The sequence below is a fragment of the Aspergillus pseudonomiae genome (assembly GCF_009193645.1).
Source record: "Aspergillus pseudonomiae strain CBS 119388 unplaced genomic scaffold BDV37scaffold_1, whole genome shotgun sequence".
Lineage (NCBI taxonomy): Eukaryota > Fungi > Ascomycota > Eurotiomycetes > Eurotiales > Aspergillaceae > Aspergillus > Aspergillus pseudonomiae.
The window spans coordinates 146383-165733 of NW_022475993.1; the positions used below are offsets into that span (position 1 = coordinate 146383).

At 47.3% G+C, this 19351-nt stretch overlaps 5 protein-coding genes across 5 annotated transcripts; 1 reads left to right on the forward strand and 4 right to left on the reverse strand.

The window, feature by feature from the left end:
* Positions 1–129: 129 nt before the first annotated feature.
* Positions 130–1901, reverse strand: BDV37DRAFT_277452 (prion-inhibition and propagation-domain-containing protein; the record flags this gene model as incomplete). Its single annotated transcript, XM_032085772.1, has 2 exons — positions 130–1727; positions 1832–1901. The coding sequence occupies 2 exons, from the start codon at positions 1899–1901 to the stop codon at positions 130–132; spliced, it is 1668 nt and encodes a 555-aa protein (XP_031947117.1).
* A 1483-nt stretch (positions 1902–3384) lies between these two features.
* BDV37DRAFT_235117 (uncharacterized protein) lies at positions 3385–3871 on the reverse strand. The gene has a single exon (XM_032080439.1). The coding sequence runs from the start codon at positions 3661–3663 to the stop codon at positions 3469–3471; it is 195 nt and encodes a 64-aa protein (XP_031947118.1). The 5' UTR covers positions 3664–3871; the 3' UTR covers positions 3385–3468.
* Positions 3872–7085: 3214 nt separating this feature from the next.
* Positions 7086–7673, forward strand: BDV37DRAFT_277454 (uncharacterized protein; the record flags this gene model as incomplete). Its single annotated transcript, XM_032085773.1, has 2 exons — positions 7086–7331; positions 7383–7673. The coding sequence occupies 2 exons, from the start codon at positions 7086–7088 to the stop codon at positions 7671–7673; spliced, it is 537 nt and encodes a 178-aa protein (XP_031947119.1).
* An 800-nt stretch (positions 7674–8473) lies between these two features.
* Positions 8474–9007, reverse strand: BDV37DRAFT_277455 (uncharacterized protein; the record flags this gene model as incomplete). The annotated part of the gene is made up of 1 exon (XM_032085774.1): positions 8474–9007. The coding sequence occupies one exon, from the start codon at positions 9005–9007 to the stop codon at positions 8474–8476; it is 534 nt and encodes a 177-aa protein (XP_031947120.1).
* Positions 9008–10064: 1057 nt separating this feature from the next.
* BDV37DRAFT_235119 (putative ubiquitin-specific protease UBP12) lies at positions 10065–15443 on the reverse strand. The gene is made up of 5 exons (XM_032080440.1): positions 13470–15443; positions 12052–13406; positions 11305–11992; positions 10868–11254; positions 10065–10751 (listed from the first exon to the last, which is right to left on the reverse strand). The coding sequence occupies exons 1-5, from the start codon at positions 14935–14937 to the stop codon at positions 10720–10722; spliced, it is 3930 nt and encodes a 1309-aa protein (XP_031947121.1). The 5' UTR covers positions 14938–15443; the 3' UTR covers positions 10065–10719.
* Positions 15444–19351: the final 3908 nt, after the last annotated feature.

Here is a 19351-nt window from a genome sequence, read left to right on the forward strand (position 1 = left end):
CTGCAGTGGTCTCTTGGTATTGCTTTTCATATTCTTCTTATATTTAGTCACACTATGATTGTATCACTGGTGGAATGCGATTCTCTTATTGGTAGCAACCTACACTCCTTCGTACACGATGCTACGGGTTTAGCCCGAGACTTGAATATTGTGGAGCTTCTCGAGGACCATCATTTCAAAGTTGGTCATCAGACAAAGAGCTCCCTCCGTACTGGTCTCTTCCACACCGTCAGCGCCCAGGCTGTTCCACCCTTGAAGGCAAGTCCGGACGACGTCTTCGTACGCTCGACCTACGGCGAAGCCCACATCTTGGAGCCAACGAGGGTCTCGAAAAAGGGCATCATGGACTTCCCAAGGCCGTACCGCGCTGCCCCGGAGGATTTCTCGCAACGGTTTCCAGTGTGCAATCTCGATCAGGATTATGCCGAGAGAATACACATCGAAGGTGGCGCGGAATGGTTTTCTACCTTCTTCATCGAATCCGGTCAGCGTGTCTGGGTGCTGATAGTACTCCAGCCCTTCCTTCGCCCCTGCCACTTGGCTCATCTGGTCCTGGCCCGATGGGCGAGCATTATCAAATCCCGACACATAGGGCGTGCTGTATTCCACGCCTTTATTCGGTTCCTGGAAGAATAGAATATTGTCCGAGCGAAACGCCTTATGCAACCACCCCACGGTGTGAAGATAATACAACGTTTGAGCCACTGCACGGGCCAGTTCGATTCGGTCGGCTAGGTCTGGACGTTGGGGTTCTCTGAATAGGCTGAAAAGCGTCTGGAGCCGCGCGTCCGTTGTGACGCCTTTGGGATATTTGTACAGCAAGCAGAACCGATCAGAACGCGGGTGGTCATCCACATATCCAATACACTGAGGGACCTGGATCGCGTGAGAATCTTCCTCCGCCAGAAGACCCACCAGCTCTTGGATGATAAACCTCTCAATCTGCTCCTTCGTGGGTCCTTGACTGGTGTTCCCGGTTGGATAATTCTTCCATTCCACCCAAAAGCCTTTCCGATCGTCATAACGGGCCATCCAGCGCTCGTCCTGCTCGATCAGATCAAGTACTTCAATGGCACCCTTTGACAGTTGTGATTTGGGATGAAGCGACAGCTTGGCCTGGCGCTCCTTCATGGCAGCCTTGAAGTGCGCCAAGCGAGTCAAGGTGACCCCCTTCTCTGCACTGGCGAGGGCGTGGAACAACTGTCCCAGCTTGTCCACGCTATTATGGACCAGGACGAGCTCCGCATACACTAAGTTCACTTTGCGGAGGATTTCCCGCTGCGTCTTTTCACTGGTGAGACTGATCAGGTCATTAATGGTGCTGGTTAGGCAGCGGAGGCAGGATGTCAGACGGTCCCCTCTGAGGGTGGCCCACGTTATTTTGCTGCTAAGTTCCTTCTGCTTGCGCTCCATTTCCCTCAACCAGGCGTTCAATGCCCTCTCGTTCGGTTCTTGCGCGGCGGTGAGGCGGTCCACCTCTTCCGCCTTGGTTATTAGGGGCTTGAGAAGTTGCTGGATATCAGACCGGACACTGTCCAGAAGGTCCTGGGCTACCCACCGGTCTTGTTGGCTGATGGAGATACGCCACTCGTCACCAGCTGCCGGGGCTTGCAGCAGACCGACTCCTTCACCCCAACTCATCAACCTCCCTTCTTGCAGTCGAAACCCCAACAGGACTTGCTCGAAATCTTTGGGTGCATCTTTGATCGAACGAATAAGTTTAATTGCTACAGTTCAGACGCTATTAGTCCGATTCGCTGGTGATCGCTGCTTTCATTTGATATGGGAGTGACCGAGAGCGGGCTGTTTTCTGGAGGCTGAATGACTATACCTTTGATTGCTCCAGCGAAAACCTGTCCAAAGAGCCCCACGACTCCAATTGCGAGTCCTGCTGTCTCCATTTTACATGAATTCCCTCAGTGGAAATTTGGATGGAATAGAGGCAGTTTCTGGAAATGTTCTCAAGGGGGTTCTAACATGTACGTACGATGTTCATTCAAAAGAACTTGGAGCGGGGGTAACGATTTCAGCCTTGCGTTCAGTCCACCAAGCCTCCGCACGTTCCTTTTTGTCCTGCAGGCCTCAACCGCCGGGACTGCTGGCGAGGATCTACGCTGAGGCCCAAGAATGCTTCTGATTGGGCACAACTAACCCCTTGAATGAGCTGGATACCGAGGACCCAGACCAGTCAGTAGGTGACTTAACTTGCTATGTTGTGACTCTTACACTGCGATCATCATTCTTGGACTAGCGGCTCAGGACGAATACAAACCTGTAGGTCTCTCGAGACATTGGCATTCGCATTCATGAGTTACAACACTCTACAAATATACGTATTTGCAAGACACCATACACCCTCAAACTGGCAAAGACAGCGGTGGATGCCTCAGGCATTAATTACCCCGCCGCGACCAGCGCGACTAGACTTGATATCAGGTTGGGGCCCCGGAATTTGTCCTGTAGTCCTTGAAATGTCCGGTACGCTTCCCTGTAATGTCTATCTCTGACTATTGTTGAGCTGTTAGACGGGCTTTGGGTTGAGACGGGAATAGGATGGGTCCATCCACAAATAGATCTGAATTTGGCTTCTTTAGTTGTACGGCACAGGCGGGTGACCTTAGGGCTATGCAGTGCGCTACTTAGTAGGCTCTAGGTCCGCGAGATCTATCTCGGGGGTAATATTGCTCTTGTGGTATATAGCCTTGTGTCATCTGACCCCTAGGTTAAGTGCCTTACAAGATATCGAGTCCAGCTTTTGATAAAGAATATTGGGACCATTCTCTTAGGGCTTTCGATTCTGTAACTAGTACGTATATCATATCAGCTACTAAGGACACTAAGCTGGATATATTGGAGGACAGCTTATATTTGGCCGGGTGTTCAACCGTTAGTACAAAAAATGGATGTTTAGTATCGTACGTCTCTGGTAGGTCATGATCCTGATTACGGTTCAGGGCTTCGTCGGTCATGGGTATTCCTTTTTAGGGAGTCTCGTACGTACCCTATGCTGACGGCTCCTACGAAAATTTGTTCGCAGTTGTTTAGTCGACATCTGAAACAAGCAGCATTACCTTTAATGCATGTTCCATACGAACAGAATGGTCTTCCTCAACAACAAGTGGCAGATCGCGGAAGAGCTTTCTCATATTTTTCGATGCTCAACGTGCGGAAACGAGTTCGTTCCCTTCCGTCTCGCTCCTTCTAGCGAAGTAATAAGAGTCTGTCAAGCCTTCATCAAAATTTCCAACATCTTGGTACTTCTCGGTTGCATTTGAATTTGCGAGTACAACACCGACGAAGTCGTTTTTTCTTCGGGGTAGCTAAATATCCAAGCGAGGTGCAGTAGGACTGATCAATGACGCGTAACTCATCACTTTTGTGCTACTTTGATACCTCAAATACATGAAGTAAAGCAGAAACAGGAACAGACAGTACACAGCAGGCTATTGACGTTCAAAATCATCCCCTCTATGCTGGAGGAGAAAGCTTAAAGTGATTCGGATTAGTGGTGAAGTAGTCATCGTTGGGATGGGCCAGGTTGTTAAGATCAACAAATGCGGCTGTCGCACTCGGATCCACCGGTTGTTGGAAGTTTGTATTCCCATTGCCTGAGCTGTCCGTGATCAATGTGGTGCTGGGAATATCATAGCAAGGCGACGGCATCGGAGCCTGAATGAGCCGGACCTTATAGGTACCGCTAGGCGTTGCACCCTGTAAGACAACAGCTGCGACCAGTTTACCGGATGCCGGTTAAACGAGGTTGGCAAAGCCAAATGATTCAGTCAATTCAGTAGGAGAAGCAAGTGAGCCATCGCAATTTCGGTTGGTGCGTGTCAAGGGAACCTTCTGCGCAGGTATCGCGGCGGCGGAGACGGTCGCCCCGGTCATTGCCAACATAACAGACAACACCAGTAGTTGCTTCATGGTGAAGTTTACGGTTTGTGATTCATTTGATGGTGTTCTAGTTAGAAATGGGGTTTTGTCGGATAGGTGAAGTCAACTCGCAGGGTAGTGGGAATGTATTTATCTTAAACTCCACGGTTATGTCATACATTCAGACTATAGCGATGACAGTCGCAACCACCATGAAAGGTCCAGCGAATCTAGACTTTCGAATAGATATCCTGAAGTGATTGCAGTATGTACACTGTCTAGAGGAGACAGGTCTAGAATTGGGAGCAACTTTTATTTGCCACCACAGCGCCGATATAGGTCTACTTGGTTGATATATCCTCACAGACTAGAAGATTCTTCACAAATTTATTCGGGAGGACAGATCGAGTTGAAGCTTCATAAAAATAATCGCCACACCATTCGGGTTGAATTCCGTTGAACATCTGATCATCTCGAAACACGGGAGCGAGAAACTTTCTTGATACAATACCATGGCCAAAAAGCGCGCGTACTAAGATCTTGTCAAGCAGCCTTGGGTCCTAGCTTGATATCTAAGGATCAACACCTCATCTGACTGGACTGGTGTGTGGCTAGGTTAGGTTATGTTAATAGGGTCAGTTATATCTAACTTGTAACTGGTGTTGCCTGAGGCAATCACTAGATGGTTGCCCCAACCCGGCTCTAAGTCGGGACTCGGGCGTGGGTCCTGGTCGATAGCAGTTGGTAGCTTGCTATAATTAGAGTAGAAAAGCTAATTGAATACCATATAGAGCAAGGAATTAAAAAGAGGTTCAGGCCACCAATTTGAAAAAGGAAAAAAGAAAAAAGAAAAAAAAAGGTCGAAGAAGAGAAAGTGGGAAAAGGAATGAAAAGAAAGCGGTCGAAATGTATTGGAGAAGGATAAATTCCCAATTGAGAAGGCCTAGAAATGTTGATCCTGAACCTGCCGCGGTTTTTTGAAGCCCTGTCACTTCGCGGTCACTCGATTGAAAGTTTCCCAAGTACTGTGATACTGAATAGCCAGGGGGTCGGTTAGCTGTCCCAGCCACTTGAAAGCTCGAGACTATGCTATGCTGGCTGGAGCCGTAGTTTGGCGAGGACTGGCGTCGTTGTACAAAAGACAAAAGTCATCACAGCCCCCGGATTCGTACTAAAATAGTCGTAACTCGGCGACAGTGACTTTGGTCTGTTGACATGCCTTGGGAACCCTGCCAGGCTCATGGAAACACTTCCCCAAACGTTCCGTCCCAAGCCTTCTCTTTGCTGCCATGGGCGATCCCTTTGTCCTGGTACCAAAAAGGAGGGCACGGGTAGCCCCAGAGGCGATTTGGGATGTCATCTAGAGTAAAATGGTAACATTTCGATTGATTCTCATGGCAATGCCAGGTAATGAATCAAATAATACCACACAGAAAGGCCTCTACATTCTCTGACTGTGAGAGAATTCCTGCCATTGGAAGAAGATTAAGATCTAAGAAAGATGTCATGCCTCCTCCCACACTCGTCCAGTCCATTGCATCGTAAAATGAAATTCGTTGATGTGGGTATAAGACTCGATCTAACAGAGACTTGAAACCACCAGAAATCGAGGAATAACAATAAATATTTAGGGTCGAATTGCTTCATATTGGTTATCGTAGTTGGAGAACATTATGTGGTCAAAAATATTGCAACACCTGGACTTCGTCCTCCCAGGCTCCGTTTTTAAACCTCAAAATCTCAACAAAATTGGATATCTTTTGAGCTTAAGAAAGTTCCATAGATTCCGAAGCTCAGTATGTAGTATTTTATCCAGCTTTCCTAAACTCAATTTGCTGGTCTACTACATCTCGCACCATCTGGTCCCAAGAGCGCCATTGCATTCCCAGCTCTGCTTCTGCTTTGCCACTGTCCGTTGAGAGAAACTCTTCCTCAATATCCACTGTGATCTTTGCCCCGAGGCCTGAATATTCCCGTTGAATTATATTTGCTACCTCTTTCCAGTTCCCGCCCTTCCCCGAAAGCAGATACCTCGAGCCGTCCGGGATGGCTGGATCCAGGGCTTTGATGTGTGCCTCGACAACATCATCGATATGCACGAACCAATCAACAATGCAAATATGGAGATACAGAAACCAGATTGAACAGTTTGGGATGGATGCTTTGGCGTTGTTTAGTTTAAGTTCGATTCAGAAGAACCTTGTGTGATACCCATGTCTGCTTTAATAGAAAGAGATCACAAGGTTAGTTACAGCAATTTAGTGGAGTATACTACTATGGTGGTTTCTGCTAGATCATTACTTTTACATATATTCAGTTATACGGAGCTTACTACTAGATAATAATACTTTCTACTGGTACAGTGATACAAAGATATTTAATATAAATTATCAATACAACCCACCAGCAGGTCATTCTTAGGGTTTCCACTATATGTGAAATAATTTTATCAACAGTACTATTCCCCTACTACAATCTCTAAACTATCTCTTAAAGGCTGATATAGGAAAGAATACGCCCGCTCTTCGCGCTTAAATTATATATAATTAAATTGTTTAAGGATTAGTTTCGAAAAATTTATATTTTAAATTATCGCTTGCAGTAGCTGCTTTCTAAAGTAAAATATAAATAATATTAAGTACTATCGTTAATACTCTTAAAACTATTAAGTTTAGTATTATAGCTATTGTTAACTGGACTTTTGTATATAAACTTATAGTATGCTATATTTATTGACTGGTGTTAGGAAGTTGTGTATAGGCGTTATTATTAAGTCTTTGTTTATATAATTATAAGTTGTTTAATTTCTTGAATATATTCTTTAGTATTTATTAGTTAATATAAATTAGTAAGAAAGCCTAGGATTTATACTAATTTATTAATGTAGCTGCATAGCCAGAAATAGGAGGAATTAGCTAAATTTTAGGAAATATTTGAAAGTGTAAGGGCTCCTTCGGAGCTAGTGGCCAACGGCTACAAGGGGTGCAATACTAGGAGGATTAAACGCGTTCAGATTTATAGGGAACTTGTATATAAATTGGAACAGAATAAATCGCTTAAGAATTGGAATCCTTTACACGATTATCTAATTCTATAGAATATGTTGGGCTGCTATTAGGCTACCAGTCCGTCGTCTGCTCCGAATAGGATTCTCTGGATTGGAGGCATACTGGTGGCGCCCTCTCTCCTTCTACGGGATCTTCACTTTAGTAATGGCAGTGATGGTCCTCCTGCAAACCCTTGCAGTCATGGGGTTCACGATCGCTGCTAAATGGGTGCTCTTGGGACGGCGGAGGGAGGGGTATTATCCCTGGGATATGAGCAGCTATTCACAGCGCTGGCAGATTATGCTGGCGATCGAATGGCACATCGATCATTATCCCGGGAACATTGGAATCCTGACCCTCATCTCCGGCACGGCATATCTACCAGTCTTCTATCGGGCAATGGGAGCCACTGTGGGCAAGGATTGCGCGTTGGCGACCGACGGGAATCCTGATATTCTCTAGACAGAACCAGATTTGGTGACGTTTGGGGATCGTGTGGCGGCTGATGACGCCAGTGTAGTGTGCCATCTAAATACGCGAGGGGAGTTCGAGATGCACCCACTGCGTGTGGGCGATCGGAGCGTTCTTAGGTCTGGTTCGAGATTGCTAGCTGGAGCATCGATGGGTGATGATGCGTGTCTGCTCGAACATACGCTTGTTCTGGCTGGGGATCATGTTGACAACGGTTGCACAGTCCAGGGGCGGCCCTGTGAGCTTTTTTCCGGAGATAGACTGCATGGGTTGGCGACATAGTGATGTTTAGATCAGCAAATGAAGGTAAAGTTGGTAGGATGGGTAATCTTGGTTTCCACTGTTGCTATATAGTCACCATAAAGCCTTTTTTATTTTTTTTTTATTTTTTTTTTATTTTTTATTTTTTATTTTTTTTTTCTTTTTCAATTATCTCTTTACGTATGACAATGCACTTTGCATAATGGCCTAAGCCTCCGGGCAGTATGGTCAATGAAGCCACAGTTCTTTGTTATACTTCATAAATATTAGGCTTCTAGATCACTGCGACAGGTAGCCTCTTCAAGAAATTCATTGATATGTTCCCAAGCCGTATCCTCGATCCGACTGGCTCAAGTTGTTTCCAATGGTAGCTCAGGTTGGAACGATGATTGAAAGCCAAAGTCACCTCACGAAGCTGTGCGACAGCAACTGCAAGTATATCAGTGGACTGTACACCGTGGTAATCCGGTGAAGTTATACACAACAACTACCTGAAAGTAAATCCCGAACTGATGACTGTCACATTCCATTAGTGGATATAGAACATGGATAGGCGATAAGCCTGATCCTACAGAAACCCCTACTTTGGTCAATCTTATCCGAACCCTGGCATCAGTATTCCAATGCGCCTATGCATCAATTGCCCATATCCTAACTACCCCATCACCAATCACCAGCAATACCGGAAAAAACCACAAAACAGAGCACAAGAGACACAAAAGTCCAGCTGATAAGCCCGCAACGCCTCAAAACCGATGTCCAATACCAATTGACTCACCCATCCAGCAAAAACCATCCAATTCAAATAGACAAGCCTCAATTCAACGCTCTAAAACGCCCCCAACACCCCTAAATGAGGTCTTCGCCCGATTAACCCCCGGCCCCCCAACCTTCGCAGTACCACCCCTCAAAGGCGACAAAAGCGGCGACGAAAAAGTTCTCAAAGCACCCCTCACAGACCCGGCCCTCATCTTAAGTCTCTTGGGCGTGATGTCCACTCCCTGTGTTGCATCTTTCATTGACGGAGATGTGGTAGTAGGTCGAGCCTTGAAGTCTTGGGCCGTGGTTAGGCTTCTCTGTAGATGGTCATGGGTAAGCGGTATGGTGAGAGAGGAGGACTGCTTGGTGTCTCGGGTCTTGACCGTGTTGGATGTTTGGTAGCAAGATGTGTTGCGGGCCGAGAGGCTTGGGCCGAGGTCAAGGATGCTGATGTCGCTGTCACTGAGGATGTCGCTGAGGTTGTCTCTGTGGGGTTCTGGGGTTGTGGGAGGGGGGGAAGTTGATTCTTTTGGTTTGAAAGCCGATGTGAGGAATTTGGGGTGTAGGCTTTGAGGGGGTGTTTTGGGTGGATTCATTTTTTTGATGCGAGGGGCTGGCTTTCTGGCTGTGGGTAGTTGATTGTGGTTGCTGATATTAGTTTGGTGGATGTTATTTTTGTATACACGACCAGGGTGGAAGGTCAGGTGAAAAGCGACTGGGAAGGAAGGAAAGGCTGACGAGGGTCTGAGGCCTGGTATAATTTGAGGTTACTCCGATTTTCGGTAACTTGTGAAATCCAGTGGGATTGAATTGGGGGCAGTCATTCACTTGAGGTAAGCTTGTTATCAATGACAAGGCAACCTAGTGTAGGCAAATGTCGACTTTCTTATAGTTATCCATAGTGAGAAGCCTCAGGTACCTGACCACCTCAGATGATGGAAGAAATTCTGCTTGGGAATTGCCTTTCTGACCTGCCCTGTGGTTTTCAATAGTACTAGGTCATGAACAGGTGATATTTCTACTTTGTAATCTGAACTATTTTATGATATTTCTATTCATGGATATCACATATCCAAGTTAACAATTCATCTCGTACATACTCGTTTCCAAGTTAACCGTGACTCGAACTCGTACATTCTGGTCCTTGAAACCATGGTAGAGGATTCTGACCACGGAATACAATTTACAGCTTAGTCTATCAATTCTTTCTAGTTGTTTCGACAAGACACATGCACGGCACATGGTGTCAATAGCCATCCAACTGATTTACCACTCATCTAATTCAGGCTCAAGGCACCCATTCCGTAGTCTATGTCACAATAGTACTTCTGCAAATCATACAGACCATCCACACAATAGAATTCACAGCAGTATGACCGACTGAGGTAAAATGTATTAGATCCATACTTATTATACTGAGATGCCTTGACGTCACAGGGCTGATTGTACATCAGATGACTGGCACCAGTCATCGGAACTAACATCTGATAAGAACCTCGGACATCGTCACTTGCGTTGCTTGATGCATTGCCTTGACTGTCAATCTGTATGTGTACACTTCTGTCTCTGATCTTGTGTCTCCTAAAGTAGACACATATATTAAAATTCTACTATATTATCACTACGATATCTTTAGTACACCACATATATGGCGAAGAAAACGAATGCATATCTTCATGCAATGCAGCCATGCTGCTCTACCATGACCGGCAAAATAAATGCTTTTAGAACACGGTGTCGAGGCTCGAAAAGAGGTCCTCCTCAATAATCAAAATGTAAATGCAAGGACAGCTTGATCCCGCCGTCCATATTCTCTTCACAATATGCAACAAACCCACCGAAGATGCCACCTCCGAGTTATGGAAAACGCAGTCCCTATACAGGGACCTGCATAGGGAATTCTTCAAAACAAAAACGAAAAGAAAGTGTAATTATAATAAGACCATAGACTCCTTCATTGAGATCATCAGCCACACAGGGAGCATCATGATGTCGCCGACAAAGCGAACAGAGTACCAGTATCGTTCATGTCGCGTTTCCAAAACAGAATATGCCTGTCTATTCAGGCACTATCCGGTCTTCATCGTTCACTCGTAGCTCCACAACGGGTAGCTCGTCGTCGTCGTCATCTGCATCCAACGGAGGATGGATATCCTGAATGGGAGTCTCTTCCATTGGGGTCCCGGGGTATACCGCACCGTGATCTCCGGGGCTGTCCGCTAAAGACGCCAGCCGTAGGTCCGAATCGCTAAAGTCGCCTCCACCAACTGCCTGGTTACTAGCGTCGTCGTCGAGCAGGTCATCGTCATCAGAGGTGGATCCCGGTAGCGCTGTGGTCATCTGTGAACGGCCGTGAGCATCCGGGACTCGGTTGAAAGACCACGAGGGCGGACTCGGGAAGCGGAACGGATCGGATTGCGCTCCATCACCGAACTCGGCTTCATCAAAACTCATACCTTCCAGTCGGTGTTCTTTCCCAACGCTCTTCTCCCTAGAAGCGGGACGATTGTTGTATCCAGGGGGCGCGGCCTCATCCCCGTTCTTCGCTTGGGTTCCGGTTCGCGAACCACCATCTCCCTCCTGGTGAGCTGCTCCGACTCCGGTTAAGACGCTCGACGACCCATTGTGGGATGAGCCGCCGAGACGCCGACCGTCCCCCGACGGAGATTGCCCACGAGATTCGCTCGGCGAGCCAGCCTCACTCGCCGGTCGGGTAGATGACTCAGTAATTTCCTCAAGGATCTTACCACCGAGCGGGCGATCGGACCGACGGCGGTAGAAGAGGAGGTAGGCAGCCGAGGTTACCACACTTTGGGGGTCAATAGGTCGTGAGACACTCGAGTCTACGCATGTCAGCCATTATAGTATTATTATGTTAGTGCTTTGGACCTACCGTTGTACTCGTTCCACTGGCCAGTAAAAAAGTTCTTGGCATATGCAGTATAGTGACCACCTCCCAGACCACCGTAGTGGTTATCAACCGCGAAAAGGTCATAGACTAAGCTCTTACCCTCTTCAGGAGCTTCTACTCTGCCACTCATATCGAGTCCTTCCACAGGGAAGTCAACGAGCACATCCAACTTATCCCGGAAACCGCGGCTAGCACTGAATCTCTTGAGGTGCATGACAAGGATATCAGGTGTCCTCCATAGCTGGAACTTCTTGCTAGCTCGGCGATGTTCCTTGCAGCGTGGACAGTACCAAGCATCGTTCTCGGAAAGTATTTCCTCCTTGTTGAATTCATCTAAACACTCTTCAAGGGTGACGCCCCTCTTCTTGCGGGTTTGGCGGAGTTGACGTCGCTTATTCAGCTCGGGGTCATTTACCCGCTCAACGTCCTGCCATGTTGGCAGGCCGCGAAGGGGATCTCGGTCTTTCTTACTACCGCCAAAAAGAGCGTCATAGACCTCTTCATTCCAGTCAACAACGAGTCCCTCGCCTGGTCGAACCAAGGGTCGAATCTGAACTCTGGCAACTGGGGCTGGGGTGCGAGAAACATCTGGAGAGTTATCGGCATCACTACCCGAAGCTGATCCACTCTCAGCAGCCTTCGAATCTGCAGGGTCGGATGGTTCTTCGGACTGCTTATGACCATCAGTTTGCACTCTGAAACACGTAGAACATCAGGTATGGAACCTACCTCCTCTGGTGGAGTAACTGGCTTCGTCTTTATACGGAACGACATCTTGGGGTATTCCTTGTTGTCTTCTACCGAAGACCAGCCTAGGGGCACTGGCTCGTTACCCTTCATTATCTTCAGTTCGAACATGTCCCGAAATCGAGCAGGGATAGAGCCTTCAGAGCGCGCAGCGCCAGTCTGGGAGGCAGAGTCTGCATCGCGCATGGACACATCCACCATACCATCTTCGCCGTCCACCGAAGATGTCTTGATCTTGGAATCGGCAGACTGGGCGTCGTCGTCGTTCATGACAACAGTATCTGAGTCTTCCTGAGTTGCCTCTTGCTGATCTTCGCCGAGAACCTCCTCGTTCAAAAAGTCACGGGTGGTCATCGTGGCCGCCCCAGCAAGGACCTTGCCATAGATGGCATCGAAATCATAAGCCTCCTCCCGAGTGACAACAATGTACGAGGGCACACCAAAAAGATCTCGTTTTGACTTTGACCGGTCCACGCGGTTAAAAATAGGCACCAGAATACGGTCAGCCTTCGGGGAGTCAATATTTGGGATCTCCTCTTGATCCGACCTGCTGAAGGAGAAATAACTCTTCTGGGGCTTATCCGGATTGTAATTGGTCGGCACGGACTCGACTTCAAAGAAAGCGATTTCGTCGTTGCCAGAAATTTGACACTCAGCAATGGAGCTCGTGTTATCAAACATTCTGTAGAACTTGCGCTTGAAGATCTCGACCATGATCAGGCGTTCAGGATCGGTGCCTTGCTTCTTGGCGACTAATTCCTTTAAGGATTTGACACTAGAATTCTTGTCGATCTCTACATCAAACCGAACTGGTTTCTTGTGTAGACCGAAGTAGAATACCTCTTTACCCCAGAGATTTTCGATGGGAAGTTGGAGCGTGAGGTTGTTGAAAGGGTCGAAGATGATACTGACCTTGTCGCAGGCAGGGCAAACAAGAGTTGATTTGTACATCCCAGCGAAGAGGTCTGTGATCACAGAATCGTTACGAGCTTTATAAATATCCCAACATTTGTCCGCGAACTCAGTAAGTGCCGCCTTATTATGAACCATTTCATCTGTGGAGTCGGGTTTCTCGATGTAGGGCTTCTTAAGGATCCTGTTCAGATCCTCCTGTAGCCCATCAAGAAGGAAAAGCAGAAATTCTTGGGAGTCCTGCTGTCCATAACCAGAGAATGCTGGGCCGTAGCGGCCAATTGTGTGTTTCAGCTGCCTGGGAGCAAAGGAGGACTGGCCTGCTTCGTCATAGATCATACGCAACAAATTTGCATACGCCTTCGCTACATCACCGTTGTGAGCCAGCGGGTTGCTGGGGTTAAGATCCTGCTTATAAACGTCATCTACAGACAATAGTTGTCAGTAATAATTGGTGGGGAATGCCGTAAGCGAAGATCAATACATACTTAAGAAGTAATAGGTCAACTCCTCAACGCTTCGTACGCACTGCAAGGCAGAGTTCATGTAGCACGTATTTCCAAGGTTGCTTAGACCCGTGCAGCCGCGAGGCTTCCCATCTTTCCGTCGTCCCCTAACAGGCTCCGGTACTGGAGACGATCGGCCACTGGCGGTAGGGCTCTTGTTCTTCAGCTTAGAGGAAGCACCATTCTTGAGACTACCCGAGGGAACACCAAGGCGATTAAGTGTCTGCTTGGACGCCTCTGAGACCCACTCCCCACCGGGTATACGTTCCTCTAGCACCACGACATCGCTACCGCCAAGTCCAGCAAGATCCAATGTCATCCGACCGTTATAATTAGGGTTGGCGGTCTGATCCTTAGCGTCCTCAAACAACTCCCTCTGGGCACCCTCGGACAGCGAGAGGAAAGTGTTGAGATCGATCACGAGACTGTTACCGGCATTGGCGACGATCGACGCTGCAGGCGCCGGTGAAGCGCTTCGCGATGCAGCTGGGGTCATTGCAGCAGATGCTGTTGCGCTGCCCAAACCGCCCAAAATTCTCCAAACACGAACTTTAGTCGGCATATCGATGTTGGCCCTTGTTTTAGCTTCCTTCAGCCACTTCTGGAAGTTGGAGTGCCTGCTAGCCAGAATCCGCACGGGCTTCATGTTTTTCTCCCTCAGGGACTGGGGAGTAGTGCCCGCGGACAGGCGAGAAAGTTTTAATATCGTAAAAATTGGCGGATTAATCTCATACTGGATGTTCTCGGAATCCCCGCCAACGTTGGTGTCATGGGCGTAGCGAACAATGGCTGGTGACTGATCTGCCAAACCGTACCACTGCATGATCAGATCCCATCCTTCTTGAGGTATAATCTCGAAGTCTTCGCTCATCTGCAAACCTGGGCGCAAGGGTACAAAGGGCTCTCCCTTTTCGTCTTTGAAGGATGCATTCGCAGGATCCGTGACTAGAACCAAGTCAGAATTGTCCACCGGACCAACCTCTCCTTCTGTAGCAGTCTTGTCCGTTTTGTCTGCATGAGTAGAGCTCCTAGAGAGCACCCGCTTTAGCCATGCCATCGACACAACATATCCCTTCTGTCCTTCCATTAGGGGCTGCATCATGAAACACGTTACTTTCGCGACCTGGTCATCGTAGGATGGTCGCTCGGATGTGGTGAAAGACAGGGCCTTGGAATGAGCCCTGGTCGCGGTAGAGGCGGTGTAAGTCGACATGCTAGAGGGGGAGGGATAGACGTTGTCAGACCCGGAAACATCGTTTGAAGTAGAATCGTCGTCCTCCGTTCCGGTTGTATCCATCTTGTCCGACTGGGACTCCTTCTCGGTCGGGCCCAAATCCATATCCACATCTTGTTCGGCATCGGGAGCCGCCCGCTTCACGCCGGGGGATGCTGAGCGGATGTCACGCCCAGCGGGCGGAGCACTACCATCTCTCTGATCGGAACCAGACATATCTGTGGGCGGATCGCTGGCGAGAGAGAGTCCAGCGCAAGCTGCGGATGGGAGGTCGATGGGACCAGCGGAATCCGGGGTAGATCTGGCCCCAAGCACTTCCTCCTGCAAATGGGCGGGGATATAACGTTGCGGAGGAGAGGAAGAGCCTTGGCGTTGTGTCGCACTAGGGTCGGAGGACGGACGAGGGTTTGGTGGCGAGGACGAGGTTGTATCGGAGTTGTGGTGTCCGTGACGTCTTCCGGCCTGCGAGGCAAACGACAAACCCGGAAGGGTTCCTGGTCTGCGAGGCTCTGCTACCTTACGGCGCTTTGTGGAAGACGTCGTGACAGTGAGCTGCGCACGTCTCGTGGCAGCTCGAGGTAACACGATGAAGGGAGTTATATGTTAAGGAACACGCCAATGATAGGTGATCGAATCGGTGAGAACCTTCGACGAGAAACGCAACGACAGGGGAAAGAAAAAGACAATTAAAGTGTAAAGCAGCGAGTCAAAGGGAAGCGAACTGAATGGAAAAGAAAATCCGTTCGAAAACCCGTTTCGAGAGGCGGAGGAAATCTCAGGTCGTCCAACTGGGTTTTACGATCGCTGACTGGTCAAGGTATCGGGCGGTGTGGGGTAGGAAAACGAAAAATACCTGTAACTTAAGGTTAAATTCACTCAAACAGATTTAGGGTTCAACTGGGGAAACTTGTCATCATTTCTCTCTCGTTTTGTTGGTACCTCTTCCTTCTTCATATGACCAGTTCTGATGGTTATACAGAACTGGGAGCAGCTTCGATCTTATCTGACCTTTTTCATTGCTTCTATTGCAGTCAAATACACCTCACGTTAGGCGAAGACGATCACTCTGAATATCTTGTCATGGAAGGGATAGGTAATAAAGAGAGGGGCAAAGAAGGGATGAAAGAACTTGAAGAAGAAAAATAATAATTCACAGTCCAGAAAGTCGGTACCTACATTGACTTGCCACAAGCCAGGGATTACTGCTGACCCTTTAACCAGCTTCACCCCTGCTGGTAGTAATAGTCAATGCCTGTCATGTGTTAGTTTGGCAGTCATCTGTGTTCCCCGATGATCAAGCTTCACTTGTGACATCGCACTCCCTCGATGCATGGGTTACACTACGAGTTAATTTCATATAGATAGAAACTTATTTTAAACTTATTTTAGTTACTTGGAGCAATACGCGTCAATTTAAATTCTGGTCCAGACCAAAACGGCCCGATTTGTCATAAATTTTCCATAACTACCCACCCACCAGCCTATATATATTTAAAACTTAATACCTTCACAAGAAAGCAGTCCCTGTTAGGGCCAAAAATAGGGCCGGTACATGTCATCTCCTGGCAACAAATAGATCGTCTCAGCGCATGCTCCAAACGTAGCCCCTGTCTCTTCATTCTTCACGACTTGCGCCAACCCCCCTGCTAAGCCACTTATATTTCTCGCAAAGGAGCAGACCACGCCCATTCGCATCTCGAGAGGCGGCTCTACGGGCTCTTCAAACCCATCCACTGTCTAAAATGTACGAAATCCGAAAAATACTGGATTCGGACAGAATGAGCACCGCGGATTGGTCTTCGGACCATGTTCTGGTATTGGGTCTAAGCTATTGTACGCAGTTGTCATATCAAATATATCGACATAGAATCCTTTGAGAGGTACAATTTGATGTTGCGGATCGCATGACATAGCTATGTTTAACCGTGCAATCAATGTACATACGACTCGGCTTGTGTCCTTGAACAACATGACCACCAGTGATCTCGATGTATCTTCCAACACCTGGACTGTTCCTCTGCCCAAACCCAGCAATCTATAGGTAAATTATCGCACCAGTGAAACGGGATGGATCTATCCTCCGGCGGCTCCTAGTTGAAAATAATCTGATTCGCCAGGGAGGTGTGAATAACGCGGGTGACATGGTGCTTGGGATGGCGATCAATAACTTCGGTAGATGGTATATCGGGAAAGCTTGTTTGTCGTACTTGTCACAGCTTGTACGAAGTGAGGAGAGAAATCTTCCCGTATTGGATATGAAGAATAAAATAAAGATGAGACTATCCTCTTGCTCGGGTGTATTTGAAGCCATATCATCTAGTCGAGATGGATGCTTCCACTGCCTGGCACGTCCGACTTTGGGGTCATAGTTATCGTCGTTTTCATCGATGCAGCTTGCCGGTGCATTGACGTGGGATCCCTCACGTGGGAAGTATATAAAACTGTCGCAGGTCTTTGTGAGCCCGCCAGATAGCCTGGATTTGAGAAAGAGCTTCTTGGTGCACTCTAGTCGCGCTACAGTGCGGACTAAGACAAGTCTGGCGATATATTGCCAATACAGTCTAACTGTCTACGAAGCACATAACTCTCGAAGATCAATAGGCTATCCAGAGAGTGAGAGTCCGACATACCCGGTCTTCTCGAATACTAACATAATCAAATTTTTGAGGATAGTTGGCTTGTAATTGTGCGTGGATTACTTTTGTCACAGTAATCAATGGATATATCCCTCTTACATATTAGTTATAGGATAGCCCCACCAAAGCAAAAGAAGAGGGGACGATAGGATATCTTGGGGGATGAGAGCTTACACCAAGCTGGACTGATAAAATCCCGAGTAGGTAGTATTATTGACTTCATGCCGCCACTTATGGCAGGATGAGGCATGCATTGTGATTAGCTCATCTTATTTTCTGCCAAACCAAGTGTAAGCTTTCAAAGATTTGTCTACTAGGGAACAAAACTTCTCAAGAGGTAAATGCTCTCAATTTTACGTCGGACTCAAGTCTCACTTCCTCTTTGTGGTGAGCTCTGGATCGGTGAACAACAGTCGTGATAACTCAAGTTTTTGAATAATATTCCGCTTGTCTCAACCTGTTTACTCTGGTTCCCCTTTCTAGTGGTTAGCATTCGATCTACGACTTACATCGTCTACAAAAATTATGGACGCTAACTGATTCAACGGACACTGTTCCACTGCATTATGGCATATGCTGTCGAGCGAGATTTGTCACGACTTAAAGTTCTGCTTGATTTCAGACACCTCTATCTTTTCATTTCAAGCTTGTTGTTGTCATGGATTGCAGGTCAGGTACAGTCATTGTGTTCGTGGGTTGTGCTAAGGGACAGCACTGAGACGAATATTACTAATATACAAAGGAAATTGTATTAAAAATTAAGCTGTGCAGCTAGTTGAACTATACTTGATATAGCAGGTTCTGTCAGACGACAAGTCTCTCGGTCGAGTGTTCAGAGGAGACGCGAACAACTATGTCGGTCCGAATCGTGACACCATCCGTAGGCTTATTATGTGAATTTCCGCGCTGGTGGGTTCGCTGTTCACTAGCTCCATTCCAGTCATTTCTGTAACCTATATTTTCTTCTTCGTCATCGTCACCATCATCAAAGGCAGACATGCCTACTGCCCCTTTGCTTTGTGTATGAGGTCGTGACCCAAGTTCGAGGCCCGGATGAGTACCTTTGGATCCACTATGGGACCAGTAGCCACCGCTTCGGTCGTGGTCCTTTGATACCATGGAGATGCAAAGTCGGATCATTGGGGCTAGAGTTGCGAGAAGAATGCTGTAGTTCTCAATTCTTCAGGTCAGTCAGTAATGGTGTTTGCAGAAGTACTATGTAGGTGATTAGGTCTTTATATTTGACACACTTTACCCAAAGAATGAAAGGTATGATATTGTCTATTTCAAGCCATCAGAGAATACTGAACCTTCAAGATTTGTGGGTATTTGAACTCACGAGTAATATCATTCTTGTCGCCGATAGATTTGAGCAGCTATAGTTGTAAATACCAGCCCAGTTAGTAAGATTACGAATCGACTGCTCATATAGAAGTTAAAAAGCTCACATATGTCTTCACGATAGATGCAATTCCAGAGAGTAGTAAAGGTCCGCTAAGGCTCATCGTCTGCCAAACACGACGAATACGAGCTTGTTTGGGCATCTTGCGTATTCTAGCACACAGATGCAGACGGGGAACAGGTCCACGGTCAGTTGCACGGATAGTAAATCGCCAGAGTTGGACGGCGGAGAGTATAGTTAGGAAGAAATCAATGGTGGAATTAAATCCTACTGAAGCATCAGTATCCTTATGTAATGCGAAGAGATTATGCAAAAATGTCATACCTCCCTGAACAAAGCCTACTGTAGTCTGCACGGATGGTGACTGACATGTAACTGAGCCATCGGATGGAAGATCATCCCACATGTAATGGAAATAATTGACTCGATTCGACTATCAGTCTCAGAGAGATCAGTACCTGGAGACTCTCTATTTTATAACACATCAGTCGCGTTACATACCGCATGGTATGGATTCGGTCCACATTGGACAATAATCTGGGCAACTGTAACCATGTTAATGACAATTTGTATGGCCATGCAAACAATGATA

What these genes read in the sequence shown, in the direction of transcription:
- BDV37DRAFT_235119 (XM_032080440.1), bottom strand. Translation starts at nt 14,937, where the DNA reads ATGTCTGGTTCCGATCAGAGAGATGGTAGTGCTCCGCCCGCTGGGCGT. An exon ending in CAGTTACTCCACCAGAGGAG is followed by an intron (nt 11,993 to 12,051) that starts GTAGGTTCCATA and finishes GGTCATAAGCAG; the next exon opens with TCCGAAGAACCATCCGACCC. An exon ending in CCAGTGGAACGAGTACAACG is followed by an intron (nt 11,255 to 11,304) that starts GTAGGTCCAAAG and finishes TGACATGCGTAG; the next exon opens with ACTCGAGTGTCTCACGACCT.
- BDV37DRAFT_235117 (XM_032080439.1), bottom strand. Translation starts at nt 3,663, where the DNA reads ATGCCGTCGCCTTGCTATGATATTCCCAGCACCACATTGATCACGGAC.